General features: G+C 40.4%; 2 protein-coding genes across 2 annotated transcripts; both read right to left on the bottom strand.

The window, feature by feature from the left end:
* Window positions 1-694: 694 nt before the first annotated feature.
* Window positions 695-9362, bottom strand: si:ch211-212g7.6 (sphingosine-1-phosphate phosphatase 1). Its single transcript, XM_027003008.2, has 3 exons — window positions 8269-9362; window positions 5709-5798; window positions 695-3017 (listed from the first exon to the last, which is right to left on the bottom strand). The coding sequence occupies exons 1-3, from the start codon at window positions 9058-9060 to the stop codon at window positions 2466-2468; spliced, it is 1434 nt and encodes a 477-aa protein (XP_026858809.2). The 5' UTR covers window positions 9061-9362; the 3' UTR covers window positions 695-2465.
* Window positions 9363-12476: 3114 nt separating this feature from the next.
* On the bottom strand, window positions 12477-15597 carry snapc1a (small nuclear RNA activating complex, polypeptide 1a). The gene is made up of 10 exons (XM_027002956.2): window positions 15368-15597; window positions 14822-14981; window positions 14591-14731; window positions 14322-14426; window positions 13809-13952; window positions 13651-13707; window positions 13457-13519; window positions 13038-13179; window positions 12881-12952; window positions 12477-12760 (listed from the first exon to the last, which is right to left on the bottom strand). Exons 1-10 carry the CDS (start codon window positions 15595-15597, stop codon window positions 12726-12728), a joined length of 1149 nt encoding a protein of 382 aa, XP_026858757.2. The 3' UTR covers window positions 12477-12725.
* Window positions 15598-15846: the final 249 nt, after the last annotated feature.

Here is a 15846-nt window from a genome sequence, read left to right as displayed (position 1 = left end):
ATATACACATCAAACCTACATTTTATCTATAATGTTCTTAATATATAAAAGAACCAAATCAAAAATAAACAAATTAATTGTACATTCAAATACTTATCATTTATAATACTTATAATTTTACATTTACATTGTGTCAATTTCATGAATTTATTTTATTTATGAAATAGCTTTCACTCATGACAGAGTTAAAGAACCTAGTCATGGCACTGGTTTTCAGACATAGATACACAATTGACCATAGGGGAAAAAGGTTAGCTTCTTTGCCTCACATGACTGGTCAGTACTTAGAACTCAGCTGTTAAATGGCTAGCCAGCCACTACAGACAGTTGTACAATTACTAATGAGACCGCACCCAGGAGTACACAGGTCACACACACAAATACAAGCTTTATTTTGGCCCTGTTTACATAGTCGTTAATGTATTCAGTGTACACTGCGCCTGTAGATTCATATAAGAAGGTTAAGATTTAATCTGTTACTTTAATCTATTACTTAGCTCTGTATGCTGCATAGAGCATGTGTAACAGCCAATTGTGTTGGATCAACCTGGGGGTCTTTTTTTGTTGTTGAGATTGAGATTGAGATAGATAGATTGAGATTGAGATATATATATATATATATATATATATATATATATATATATATATATATATATATAGAGAGAGAGAGAGAGAGAGAGAGAGAGAGAGAGAGAGAGAGAGAGAGAGAGAGAGAGAGAGAGAGAGAATTTCCATCCTTAACAGCAGTGCAAATTAAAAGCAGCATGTCTCTTAACCACCAAAGATCAGGTATGGCTTAGTTGTAGAAAAAGCTTATACTGATGCAATCCATCCAAAAGAACTGAACCTACAGAGAGGAATGAGTAAAGTTATATAGAAGTGGCATAAAGTATAATGATGATTATTAAAATTAAAAAAAAAAAAAAAAAAAAAAAAAAAAAAAAATCTCAAGTCCAGAAAGTCAGTGATCTAAATGGAGACTTACTGAGACCTGTACTGACCGTGATAACATAGAAAAACATTTAACAAGCTATTCATAGTCCATAAAGATTTCAAACACATACGTACACATAGACTGAGTATGCAAGGTGTCTTCCACATCTTAAAAGTATTTTACTCTAACACATTAATACTTCAGCACAAACAATGGCACTGGTCTAAGTGCCTGAACATATATCTTCCTCGACCAAGTCCAGATTCCTTTCCTCAGTGCAAATAGGTTTATAAATAGGTTTATTTCATTGAACCAAAAATCTTTAAATGCCCTCCTGGTCTACTTATGAAAGCAATGTATAATTCACAACATAAAAAGCTCTCTGTTGACACTGACTGCTTTAGCCTGTATTAAAAAACAATACATAATCAAGTATAGTGTTCATTGTTGTATCTTTGGAGCAACATATGATTCTATATCTGCCCTGGCAAAATGGGTGGCAGTCCATACGAAGTCATGTATGCGGCACTCAGTCCAACAGAAGGACCTCCTCCCCACGTTCCTATAGCACGCCATGCAAACTACTGGATGGCAATAACACTGCAGTCGAGGAAGCACTGCACCAACTCTTTTTGAAGAACCAACCAGTATATAGCCACACAGGTAGTCTGGAATACTAAATCATCACCTCCACTGCTCTGAGAGGAAAACAAAGATCAGGAAAGATTAGGAGATTATGTGAGTAGGGCCTGGAGGGAAAACCATAAACACTGGATTTGTACACTTGAGCTCACCATGGGAAGACAGAGCCAGCAATGTGCTTATGCTGGATATAATGGGAAAGGGGCCAATGTGTAAAAGAGAGAAAGAACACAATGGTGCAGGATGGGTGTAGGTATGGCCATTGAGAAGAAGGGGTGGAGATCAAGCAAACAGGATCCCCACACGGCAGGATCTGTACAAGCTGAATGCTGAGAACAGAGCAGGTCTGCAATGTTCAAAAACATTATGGCATTCAGTTTTGTCCTTTCACAGTTCATATCCGGGACATAGATTGCCTTATAGGTCAACTAATGGATTTGTACACACCTCATTTGAAAGTCAGGACGCCTTTGAAAGATATGGAGTGACCGTGCCATCTTATGCTGATGAAAGCCCATCAGTCTTGTTTTAGAGTAGTGCAAAACAGATGCCTGGCCTAATACTAATGTCATGTTTTTGGTAAAACCAACTCTCAAAATTTGGTAATTTTGAGAATAAATCAATTACTAAAAACAAACAACCAAGAAAAATGTAATGTAAAATAGAATACTAGAGTGCTAATAATTTATATAAATACATTAACATAATTGAAATGCTTTAGTGGTCTCTTATACGTCTGATACTATATTGGCAATTAGATTTTTCCAAAAATATTTTTAATCAAACTGGAAAAGTACAGTCCATATTTGGGTGTAGAGAGCATTGGCAGCGAGAAACAAAAAAAACTGACAGCGTTTTTACTGGCTAATCCAGAAGCTGATCAGTCTCTTCAGGACAGGTCCAGAAAATTGAACAGGAGGGGCACAAGGAAGACACAGCAGAAAGCCACCATTCCATAGACGAGGAAACGGTAGGTGAGCTCAACACAAGCGTTCTGTCGAGCTTTACGCACATCGTCAGCAGGTACACTGAACAAGCGGCATGCCAATGGGATTGCTAATGCCTTCATGACTGCCCGCACGGCCAGCAGCACGGCCACGCCCACCAGGAGGCGCAGGACCGAGCGTCCCAGCAGGGCTCCGCTGAGGGGCGGAGGCTTCAGCGGCAGGGACGACACAGGCAGGTCTGGCTGCAGCCCCAGCCAGTGGTTGAGACGGCCAGCCAGCGCACCCCCGGCACCGGTGGCCAGCGCCTGAGCCGTGTCCCCACGCGATGTACTCCAGGAGTCCAGAGAGAAGGCAATGAGGGCTAAGCCAATGTGTAGCAGGAGGATGATGAGAGGTGCGAAGCTACCAGATAGGTAGAAGGTGTCAATGTCTTCCAGTACAGGGTAGAAGGCGGCCAGGATCAACAAACTGTAGAGGAATCCTGTGATCACCTCCTGAAAAGTACAAGAGTCAGAAAAGAAGTGTAGAAATACGTTCACATGCATGCACTCACACCCATAGGAAAATGTGGGAAGACTAGCACCATTATTAAAATACATGAGACACATAAGTTGTTGAAGCTTTTGAAGATTTTTATCAGCTGAAACAAGGACAAACAAGATCAATGCAGGAGTACACTGACTCTATTAAGGACTGTAACACTATCCTTACCATGGCATTAATGCATTAATGTGATGACACACAAATTCAGACTGCTACAACCATGCTGACTACTACAGCTGTCTCCACTTAATTGAACTCGCTTGGCCAGTGGGCTGATTGAATAGATGTTATAGTGTTCCCACTATTAACTATTCACTATTTACAGGAAAATAGACCTGTGAGGCAAAAGGTGTCAGACAGCAGGGGAATGACATTCACATTAGGCCTGGCTGTTGGAAGCCCCATAGTCTGAGGCTGCTGTAGCTATGACAACAGTAAAGGGTTGTCACGCAATCATGCTCCAACCTAAAAACAGACCACCAATCACACGCCAAAGACATCTGGGCAAAGTCTGAGGGATTTGGCTTCACGTACACCGTTTGTATGTGTAAGAGACATTCTACAAATGCCAGAGAAGCCACATTTTACTCACATTCCTTTCTTCTCTTTGATTTCTTTCTTCTTTTCATTCTCATTATTCCCATCTTTCTGACAAAACAATAAGTCAGAGCCAAAAACCTGTGAAAGCACTGTGTGATGCGCAAGTGTTCTCACTAAATTAGATCTACTTAAAAGTCATTTAATTGCTTACTCCACCCTGGAGATGTCAACTGAACAACTACTGTGAGCAGCTGGTATTGTACCACTGCAAACTCCATAGGCTAAACCTTAAGAAACCAGACAGCGAGATCTATTACAAAGTACAGTTTTCTCTCAGGCAGTTACTAAGATTGTAGTGCCATACCAGTTAATGTGAATAACAGTTCTTTTATGAGCCTATGGCTCCCTGCTCTGAGCTGGGAACAAATGTGAAACATAAACATTGCTCCTAGCAGTTCCTGAGAGGTAATTATCTGCCTTTATAATAGCTTCCTGTTTTTGGCTTTCTCAAGGCAATCTGGTCTTCCTCTTTATGTGAGCTACATCTCTCCCTTTCCTGTATCATTGTTTTGTTGTTTTTGTTGCCTGTATTTTTTTAAACTATTATCCATCATCGCTATCCTCTTTTTTCCCAATGACTTCAAATAAAGCTGAGAGATTCAACATGTTTAGCACTGCTCCTCTGAGCTGTGTGCACCCCACCTGATCTTCTGTTCTGTCTGATCTGGCGTGATATGTGTTCAAGGTTGGTGGGAGATTATAGAATGACTTTCAACACCCAACAAAGTGGCCCACTATGTTCAAGCAAGCAATATATAGAAGGTTGGGGAAGGGGGTTAAAAGTGCAAGACAAAAGGGTAATCAACAAGAATCTGCTGACTAGGTGTGAACTCTGCTTCGACTACATGCATGAGCAGAAACAGTGAGCCCAGGAACACATGGACTGTTTCATGTAATATACAGAAAATTATGAAAAAGGGAGGTGTAACCAGATAAAGATGGGTGTGAACATGTCAGCTACAGATAATAAGCACAGCTGGAAGACAGCACTGAATGCTGATGCTTCACTCTCTCACACACAGCTCCTACAGCACTTCAGCAGAACCTGCATGGCTGGCGTTGCCATGGTGAGGTCAGAGATATGGATGACATGACCTTAAAATAATACAGGTTCAAACCACAGCAATCTAGCCACAAGACATCTTGGGTACTAAATTAGATAAAAGATGGCAACTATCTCCAAGGCTACATTCTAAATGAGGGTTCTTCTCAGTGGTACAGTCAGTGCATTAATGGACAAAAATGAAATCATGCAGACACTCCAACAACAAAACCACTGAGTAGACAAAGCGTGTCAATGCCATTACACATCGGTTACAGCATGGCACTGATGACTAAGAGCCAGCCTGCGTTCCGAGACCACTTCACAAGTTTACCAGGCAGTCAAGGTGCCGTTTACCACTGGATTCTCCCGACAGTACAGCAAGCTACCAACAGGATAGAGCCAACACAATAAACTAATAAAATTAGCATCCTGTGATTACTGAAGCAGACCACATGCCTGTGAGTCAGCTGTGATGACTCACTCATCAACGGTTTTAGCTCACGAACATGCACATCCACATTCACCCAGAAGGGTCTGACCCATGGAGGTGGATACAAGATAAGGCAGTTATGAGTCAGTGGGATTTCTATTTTTGCTGCTTCGCATTTAACTTGTATGATATCCTAAATGAATGACATTCTTCATTCTCCCTTGGTAAATACTAATGCATTAACTAGCTCGAGCATGCACTCATTTAGCCCCTGATTGCTGGAATAGCCCATGTTCTGACAAATGTAGTCTAATGCAACCAACATAACCTACTTACAAGCTAAGCTCTGAACAAATTCACCCTAAACAAATATGGAAAAAAAATATGGAACATTGGTCATGGGATCATTCTTGAATAGGGAAAGCCACGCATTTCTTTGCATACCCTTGTCCTAACCAGTGTGCAAACAATTTCCTTCATGCTTAATGTATGCAAATACTGCAACATTCAAATGTGAGCCACACTTATGTACACTTGTTACTTGAGAGTGCTGAATATTTTACTCACCAAGACGGAATGCATGCCCATGTATACCCTGCTTATGCAGACCAGGAAACTCCAACATATGGCCATGCTCAACCCAAACAGGAATGAGTACTGTGAGACAGAGACCCAGGGCAAAAGGTAGACGCTCATGTAAATATTGCGTATTAATATATAATAAGATATGGCACCATTTTTCCAACACTCAAGATAATCTAAATTTACTTAGGGATTAACATTCTGCACTGTTTACATTACTGTGACAATTGTATACAGGTAATGGACTACACAGCTGGAGTGCAATGTAAACACATTTCAAATGTAGGTCTACATTCACATGCAGCTTGGGATAAAAGCAATTTGCATTCTGTGAATCACATCAAAATTGTTTTCTGATTGTTTGACTAGGCCATACTGCTGATGTTAAATTAACTCAGTGGTAAATGTCATACATTTTAAGAGGAATCAAAAGCCAAGAAAGACCTTCACAAGGGTGTATGTCTGATATCATGATATAATGAAACGTCTCAGAACTAGGCTACATATCAAATTGCTTCCCCAAAAGACTGTTGTAAGGTGGTAAAGAATACACTCTAATGGTGAGGATGCTCTTGGGAATCAGGGCCCAGATTAGTATGAAAGAGAAGAGCTGAAAATAAGTCTGAAGCTAAAGGATGTCTAGTGCTTTCAGAAATACAGATCGGGAGCAGAATTCTCAGTAATGAAAATTTGGGAAAATGACACACTAAAGCACACCCAGATGTCTCACCATTACACCTGCAGATCTGCTGGACAATAGTTTACCTAATGGCTTCACAGGACAGGTCCTGTGGCCTGAGCTGATCATTTCACCCCTCTCAAAAGCCTGAGCATTTCACCATGCCCACTTCAGCCTCTGCATACATCAAGGACACAATGTGGGCCTAGCCTGGGTAGTAATGTCTCACTCTATGGCATTAGTAATTCACTGTTCTAATTTCATAAACATCTTAGTTTATACAGCCAAGAGACAACCAGTTAGGACAGAACAAAGTTGTGTTTGGCAAAAAATCATCACCATGGTGGCAGTCTGAGGCTTACCGGGCAGGCCGAAACTTGCTTGTGGGCCAAGCTTTCATTAATCCGCCCGCCCGCCCGCCCACACACACACACACACACACACACACACACACACACACACACACACACACACACACACACACACACACACACACACACACACACACACACACACACAGTATTAAAGCCTGCCTTGACTCACACAACCGTTAACGCTCATGTTTCTGATGTCCAGTATGCAGGACTACTGGAATCACCCTCTGAGTCTTTTATCCAAGAACTCATTGCTTTGCTACTGCATTGTATGCTACTGCAGGCCACCAAGCAATGTCATGTGGTATCTATAAAGTTCCTAGAAAGATGATCACGTAAAGGTTAAGTAATAATCGATTAGGAGAAAATGTTAAGGGCAACTGACATTGCATGTATGCACCCAAGAGAAGGACAAATTAGTATATTTTTGAAAGTCAGCAGGTCTTGAGCTAAGGTGTGGGGGCCCCGTGAGTGACACAGGCATTGACTGATACCTGATAATGGGTGGCACGAATCTGAGCGGCATCACTATCTGCTCCACCTGAAACAATGGCACGCAGCTTTGGCATCTTCTGTGTACCGAGCATGTTATACTGCAGGGTGAGTCACTGCTTTAGAGTGTAAGCTGTAACTAAAATTGTAATGCTTCCACAAAACTCTTACAATACCACATCAAGAAAAGGGCAATAAAAATGCAGCTGGCAGTGGAAACAAAGAAACAGGGTGAAAGTCACCTGGCTTCCTGTTATTCTTATACTACTGAAGACTTCAAAGACCCCTGTTCATATAATGCTGTTGGGGAAAAGACAGAAGTACAGTTACACGTTACAATTATTGGATGTGATCTACATCCTGGAATGTCACAGTGGCACTTTGGTGTAAGTCTAATAAAGAATTTCCTGCTGGAGTTGTTTAAATAGTACAACTATCTAGATATGAGGAACAATCTAGCACTAGATGTAGGCTATTTTGAATATATATGACATCAATAATGAACTGTGTAATGACTTAGGAGGTCAGCCACTATGGAAATGTCAAGCAGGTGAGCAACCATAGATCCAGGGCAAGGTATGTGCAAAAGTTTCCTTTTGATGAGCCCTGGTAAGCAGCTGTGGTTTTAGTGGACAAGATGCAAAATGTATTTTAATGCATGAGGGCATGAGAAACCATGGTTAGGTAACTGGCACTCCTGAGTCACAGCTGAAGCTAACTCAACAACCGACACTAGTTTGGTGTCTGTGGATTCAGATAGAATTATTTTAATCAGCACATTTCACTGGTTTTCAAATGTTCCTGTGATGCTAGGCATTAAAGGTAACTAGATTTTTATCTACATTACATTTCCTGCATAAAAATGCAGTCTCAATATTTCAGTATAAGTGCAGCATAAAACAAGACAGATACAATCAAAGTTGTTCAAGAATTTGAATGACATTAAGGGGTACAGCCTTGTAAACCAAGGCCAAAGACACCAAACCCGATGAAAGCATACCTCCCAACGGTTGAAAGTGAGCAGAAAAAGGCAGAAAGGGACAGAGGTTCCAGTCATGGCATGCACAGATGGCATGCTGTATTCAAAGTTGTAGAAGACCTCCACTTTGACCACAGGTGGTGAGGCAGGACGTGTCCATCCCACAAGGTCTTTAGTGGACTGTCCAAAAAACAGCACCCAGACCCACACCACTATAACCTGTCGACTAACATAGGCATCGACGTTCCACATTAGGAATGGGAAGAAAACAATGAAGAACAATTCATTGCCCAGTTCAGTCCCAACAGTGAAGAGGTAGAATAGGAACTTGTTCTCAATAATAAATTCCTGCCCAACATCACCAGTCAATGAGTTCTTACGAAGGGGCTTTACCCGACCTCTTGTATCTCCTTTCACGCCATCACGGCTACTAGTAAGCTCTTTTGGGGTGCTGTCAGTGAGTCCAAAGTTGCTTTTCGTTTTATCTGCATCGTCTCCCTCAGATTCATCAGTACCTGATGCCGGAGCTCCCCCATTGAACAAACCATGCAAGTTTTCTTTCTGTTCTACACTTCCACTTTTCCTAAGAAAAGAGCCCTTCATTTCCCCATCTTCTGCAACAGTGTTGTCACTCCGATACTGCCTCATACATGCAGCGTTAGGAGAGAACTCCCTTTCATTCTTCTCGGTCCCGGATGATTTTAGAGGAAACGTCCCTCTAACGCCGCAAAGTTGCTGAAATTTGGCGACAACGCAAGGGTCTTGCAAATATCTACAAAGGCAGACGAATCGTCTGATCCCAGCACTCGCCATTATAAGACCGAAATAGTGCTTAATAAGCAGAACCCTAGTCCCGTACGCTCATCAAGCGAGGGTGGTGCATCGGTCAGACAAGTAGCTAGCATGTTAGGCTAACGAATTCCGGCAGTCACGCTAACAATTTTTTTTTTTAAAGAAAATTATGCTCTTCACTCCATAATTCCACGGTTCAAACGTAACCGGTGTTCTTCGATTTTCAACAGGATGACGGTAAAAAAAAATATCGCATGCTTAAAAAACCTGTTTCATTTTAATACAGATACGACTACCGCAGCTAACTACCTGGCTCCTTGAGAGTTGAGCCTCTAAGGCTGGAGAGCGCGCTGTCACGAGCGCGCGCACTAGGGATGACATAGTGGGTCCCAGACGGTGACGTATAATAAAGAAGTTTGGTGTTACAATAAACAGTTCTGTCAGAGCGCTTGCACATCCTAAGACTTATTATACATCCCCGATGCGTAATGTATATCTATGGATGTACAGCCGTTATTATTATTTTTAAATAAACACCTATAGGGTGAACAGATTTATATTTCATCTTAGAAAGATGAATATAATCCCACTTTATTACACGGCTATTCATCATACCAAATAACTCGACATTAAATGATGGCTTTGAACTTATTTTATTTACAGGTAATAATCTTCTACTAAAAAGGTATTTTGCATCTAAATGTTGAATAGTTCCAGTCCAGTTCTTTCTCTCTCTCTCTCTCTCTCTCTCTCTCTCTCTCTCTCTCTCTCTCTCTGTGTGTGTGTGTGTGTGTGTGTGTGTGTGTGTGTGTGTGTGTGTGTGTGTGTGTGTGTGTGTGTGTGTGTATGTGGATACTAGATAACTAGAGCTAATGGGTCAGTTATGCGGTACTGATTAGACTCATTAAGTTCTGGGTACATAAAAACTGTAGGTCTATATAGGATTAGTTATTCCAACCCTAATACTCTACGTAGGTTATATACCCCAATACTCACTAGATGCTGGGTGTGAGTGGGGGGACAGAATCAAATATACTTTCTCCTTTTCTCTATCTTAGAAAAGTCCACTTTTGGGGTTAGAACCACACAGTCTTTAGCTTTGTGGTGCTTTTCTGCTTTTAATAGTTTGGGGTTGCCTCATGTGTTTATTTATTTATTTTTTTGTGATTATGTTTTGCAGACTGTTTTAAATAGATTTATGTAGAGGTATAAAAGGACTGCTGAAATGGAAATTCATGCATGTAGTAACAATAACTAAATGAGTTCTGCATCTGACAACACTGAGGCAGAGTTCAGCATATAACAACATTTTAAGGAACTGCCCAGGGCATTTGACAGCAGTGATTAAGGCCCTGTAGTGGTAGTGTTGTGGTTTCTTGTATTGCTTTTGTGTTGTGTGTAGAGTATATGTGTCATCGTGATATGTGTCATGTTGTGTTGCATACATAGAAGGTGAGCAGTGATCTTTAATCTAATCTACAAATGGCAGTTGCTGCTTGGTGGGCAGTGGTAGCTTAGTGGCTAAGGTACTTACCTTATAATCAGAAGGTTGCTGATTCAAGCCCCACTGCTGCCAGTCTTGGGGCCCCTAAACGGTGCTCTTAACCCTCAAGTCTGACTCAGCCATAATTGTAAGTTGCTTTTGATAAAAGTACCCTAAAATATAGATTTTCATTCCAAATAAGATAAGCAAAATGTTCTGAAGTCTATCACTGTCTATGGGAAACTCCTGTCAGATCAAATGATCTAATTTGTACTCTCACCTGGTTGCTGCTCACCTGACCACATAAAGTAAAAGGTTTTCAGATATCCAACTGTTAAACAGTAGACATTCTTTCAGGCTATGCAGGAAAATGTTTGACCACTTTAGGTTAGTTAAAATGGGCTCAAGTTGTCTTTTCATATCGGTATATGTTGAAAGAAACTCATGAAGAACTTTATCAGCAGGCCCCTTTTATGAAACATTTTCTTGATAGCTGCTCAGTTTACCTTGCTTTTCAATATCATTGTAATTCTCGAATATTTAAAAAGTGTAACCTAACCAGCACGGAATGAAGCAGACTATCAGCTGCATTTCCTACTCATCTTCCTTGCACAGTTAGACTATAAGGACAATTCACTGACCTCATTATAAGCAACAAAATTAATATGTTTGTCTGTAGGACTTAATTTGCATGAACCCATTTATTAGTTAGCTAGTATATGCTACTCATTCATATAACTATAATGATAATATAAATAAATATACTAATTAATCAGAGCCTTCAGCGCTTGTACATTCTGTGACAACTGAAGAAATTTAAATAGCAGCAGAAACTGCTGGTTCTGTTCTACACATCTGCAGTACAGACATCACGTCAACCATCTCAACTTGGTTTAGGTCTGTAACTCTGCCCCGCATAAACTACAATATATAGTGAGAAGTGCAGAGAAGACTATTGGCTCTCAGCTCCCTGCCCTTACATATGCTCATCAAGAGGAAAGAAGAGAGGGAAAATATTGACCCCTCACACCCAAACCTATACTTTTTTTATTGAAAACACAGTCAGAATATGTTTACAAGGCTTTTTTATGACAAACTGCTTACACAAAGTTATGTCCCTATGCATTTGACTGTTTTCAGCATAATTCCTGGATAAAATGAGCATTTCATGCGCCTTATACCTATACTCACAGCTTGCTGCATTACTCTAGGCTACTCTGCTGCATGAGCAAGTCTCTCCCACCTTCCTGTGGCTTTCCCTGGTACTCTCTCACATACACACATGAATGCACAACGCTTCACTTCTGACCCCTGGAACATGCCATCATTCACACCCTTCCCCTTAGCCAACCACCTCCACGAACAATTTTAGCATACAATAAACTAAAAAATGTTAATGATACAGTCCATTTTCCTCAGTGCATTGCATTATGCTCTTATACATGCACAACAAAAGCACTGATTTATCTGTATAGTATTTCCATTTTGGACTTTAAGAGTGGCCCCTCCATATATTGTAATACAGTTCTATTTATTATGTTGATAATGTTCTCATCAAGTAAAAAGAGTGCAATTTATTTAGGCACCAAACCATACACCAATTAGAAGTTGTATGTGACTTTAGTCTCATTTTGTAAATATGGCACAGCTGTTTACTGAACAACAAATTATGTTTAATTGAAAAGTAAAATAAAATTATTAATAATGGCACAAAACATACTATTGCTGTCCATAGACAATGGAGAGGACAGCAGACCAAAATATTAACGCTTCTGTTCAGCGCAAGTATAGAGAAAAGAAAATATTTTGCAAAAAGTATTTTACAAGCTAAATTTACTTTAAAACCAAGTACAAAGTTTGGATGATCAAGTAACCAAAAATGCAACAAACAATGAAAAATATTTCAGACAGAAAAAGAATATATCCACACACAATGTCAAATGAGGCAGATGGAGAGTTTACATACATTTTATTTAACATACATTTCCCAGATATACCAATGGGTTACACTAAATGAAAGAGCCCAGTTATTGCTTTAATAAAAAGGACACCGAATGCAAACTGCATGACCCTAAACCAAATAAAAATAGGACAAGATCTACAATTGCTCTTCTTGGACAATACTCGCCAACAGAATCCAATCTAAAAGTAAATTAAAAAAAAAAAAAAATCCTGACAGCAAACAAACTTGGGTGTTTCCATTTCACCACTTAAACCTGTTGTTTTGATAGCGTACCACTGAAAGAAAAAGAAAAGTGAACTGAAATCAATTTAATAAGGTCAAACAGCTACATTAGTTTAAGAAAGAAATGCAAATTTATTGTATTTTTGGCCATCTTCTATTCCAATTTTCCTTACATGCCGATTTGTCTTCCTCCATGGCGGTAAGGAGCCAGGTTTTTCTTCGTTCGTCTGACCCTTTCGGAGATGCTACACACACACACAAAATCTGTAAAATGAGAACCAGCCATGATTTAAGATACCAAGAATCTCATTATCTTTAGTGGGTCTTAACCTTTTTTGCCTAGGTTTTGCCATGTCCTAGCTCGGAGAGAGGGTGGCCTTCTTCCACGGGGGGTCCATTGTTCCTGCAGTTGGTCTGTTCCAGAGCCCGAGGTGTCCATCTCTACTTGCCTGTGTCGTCGAGATTTTGATGCCTATGAGCTCCCCCAATGATGAGAAGAAAAACCAAACAAAAGGAGCATTGTAAATGTTTAAAAATAGTTACATAGAAAGGTCAGATCAGTGGTTACTCAGGCTTTTGGATAATGACATCAAATGCCCAAGTTGCTTCCTGCTCAGGAGCAAAGAGCAGGTCCTAGGGTGGAGACTGCTGCCTTTTAACTGAACATACTTTTCTTCACAAAGCTCCATTTACCCCACTAAGAGAAAGAGACTAAACTAAGAAACCAGAACATAGCTGAGAACACAAACCTTCGACAGTTGGGTATATGACTTCGACTTTATAGAAGCAAGTGTGGCTGCTCTTCTGGAAGACTGGGAGAAATTTAAAGACAGACATTTAGATGTACTCCAATTCTTCACAGCTTCGGTAGTCCCTTTCCTTGGGACACAAGTGCCTTTCTGAAATGTAAAGGGCTTTAACTAGCCCGTGTGGCTGGACTCACCTCAAGCTGCTCAGTGTTTTTCTTGGCTTGCACATCAGTGCCTTTTTTCTTCGTTTTCTGTGTGAAATATGGTTACATAAGAGTCACAGACGTCACCACCACCACAAATGCTTGACACACAAGAAAAATGCTTCTGGTCTCCACCAGGATATACTCACTGTGTTTTTTTCCTGCCATTGCTGAAACTCAAGTGCGCACTTCTGAAGTTGGCCAGTCAAATTGAGTAGTGTCACACTTACGGATGAGGACATAGACAAACCCTTCTTAATCCGTTCATAATGGGCATGCACATTTGCAATTTCCTGCATGAGGAAACATTTACCCTTTTCATACAAAGCTGAACATGTTAAAATCACTACATTGACTAAAACAATTCGGTTATTCATGTCACAAAACAAATACAAAAAACCCACCCCACAATTGATTATATAAATTTTTTTTTTTTACAGAATTACAGAAGCATTAGACAAATTCCTTTTAAGACTATCCAATAGCTCATGGGAATGCTCTGAATTTATATGTTGCGATTGTGGTGACAATCTTTCATTTCATGAAATAAATGGTCATTTCCCCCCCCCCCCCCCCAAACTGCAGCTGGGATTCCACAAAAACAGATAAGTAAAGAAAGGAATAAAGGAATTCATCACAAGCATTTCAGGTGAGAAACTCACTTCAAGTACATTTATATTGACCAACTTTGGCACTCTAGATGGATGGTCCTGGAACTCCTCATTGATATTCTTGTTAAAAAAACGTCGCTTTGCGTCAAATGCAAGCTGGAGGTTGGAGAAGACACATCAAGTCTTGCCAGTTATCTGACAGTTTATGGGTCAAACCAGGTCCTGTCCCCCCCCTTCCATGTTATGCTGCAGACGTGAACAGGAGAGTTTTTGCACATCAAACAGAGGTGAACATATGAGATGAGGAAAGGACTATGAACCGGCTTGGGCATGGCGGTGTACAAGAAGGCTCTCTCAGAAACAAGCTTCTGATAGATGTAGACAACATCCAGGTGCTGACAGCTAAAAGCATCTGAGACAAACCTCTGGACATGCACCCAATCCTTCAGAGCAATCCAGACCTGCAAGCGGAATGAAAACAGGCATAAGCACACAAACAAACAAACAAACAAAGGAGTCTTGGAGTACAGACGCAGTGTCAGTTCAGGCACCTTTTCCTTAGGCCAGACGAGTTGTGTGTGGTAGAGACCGTAGAGCATGTACATTGCTCCAACCCTGATCTGAAAGCTGTACGGGGGCAAAAAGTAATTGTATACTGTGGCAAAGGCAAGTCGACTGAAGGCCCGCTTCTCATGACGCGTGGTATATCCACTACAGTGACAGAAAAGGAATGTGGGGGGGCACAAAACGCGCAATAATTAGTAAACAATTCATGTCACATGGGTAAACTTGGGCTTACTTTTAAGTGAACCTTAAAGAAGGAATATAGAAGTGAATCAATGTTCCAAGAATAGAACTCTTAGAAAGAAATACCTAAAATGTATACTGGATATTTGACACCTGTGTTAAATTAACACTGATGATTATAACGATGATGATGATGATTTTACTGTGCTAATAAATTACATTCGCATGAAACTGTTGGTCTGAATTTAAACTCGGTGATCGTCTCCATCCATCATGAAGCATAATCTCAATCTCACAAAAAAAGGCAATCCTAACAGGTCACAGTGGTATAGGCTAAAGTAAGGCCTTACTAAAACACGCTGGAGAAATCCATGGTTTTCCATATAGCGGCAAATTCTTCATATCGTACCGACATCGTTTGCTGGAAGCGGCCCAGCAATTCTTCACAGTCGGTTTTAAAGGGAATCCAAAAGAAGTCACTCGCATTCGCAGCTACTCGAAAGAAATTTACAGCGTCGGTACAACGGCTACAGGACGGTGCCAGAACGAAAGATACCTTCCATAACTCACCTATTGGCATCGTTGCATCAAAAGTTAACGATATCTATGCCAGCTACAAACTCGAACACCCGAGACTAGGAAGATTCACTTTTTCTACGTTAAAGCAACAGAGAATTACGCCGTAGAAGTAGGTAAATCAATAGTTGAATTGGCTTTGAAGGTAATAATAGAAATACGGCTCTGTTCTGAAGTTGAAATTATTTTTACCATTTCACTGAAACGTTTCAATGAAATTCTCAAGCTATCCCCCTAAATACGCTCTTTATAA

The sequence above is a fragment of the Electrophorus electricus genome, chromosome 3, assembly GCF_013358815.1.
Source record: "Electrophorus electricus isolate fEleEle1 chromosome 3, fEleEle1.pri, whole genome shotgun sequence".
NCBI lineage: Eukaryota > Metazoa > Chordata > Actinopteri > Gymnotiformes > Gymnotidae > Electrophorus > Electrophorus electricus.
The sequence above is the reverse complement of the archived record's forward strand: the minus strand, read 5'-3'. Positions and strand labels throughout refer to the sequence as shown.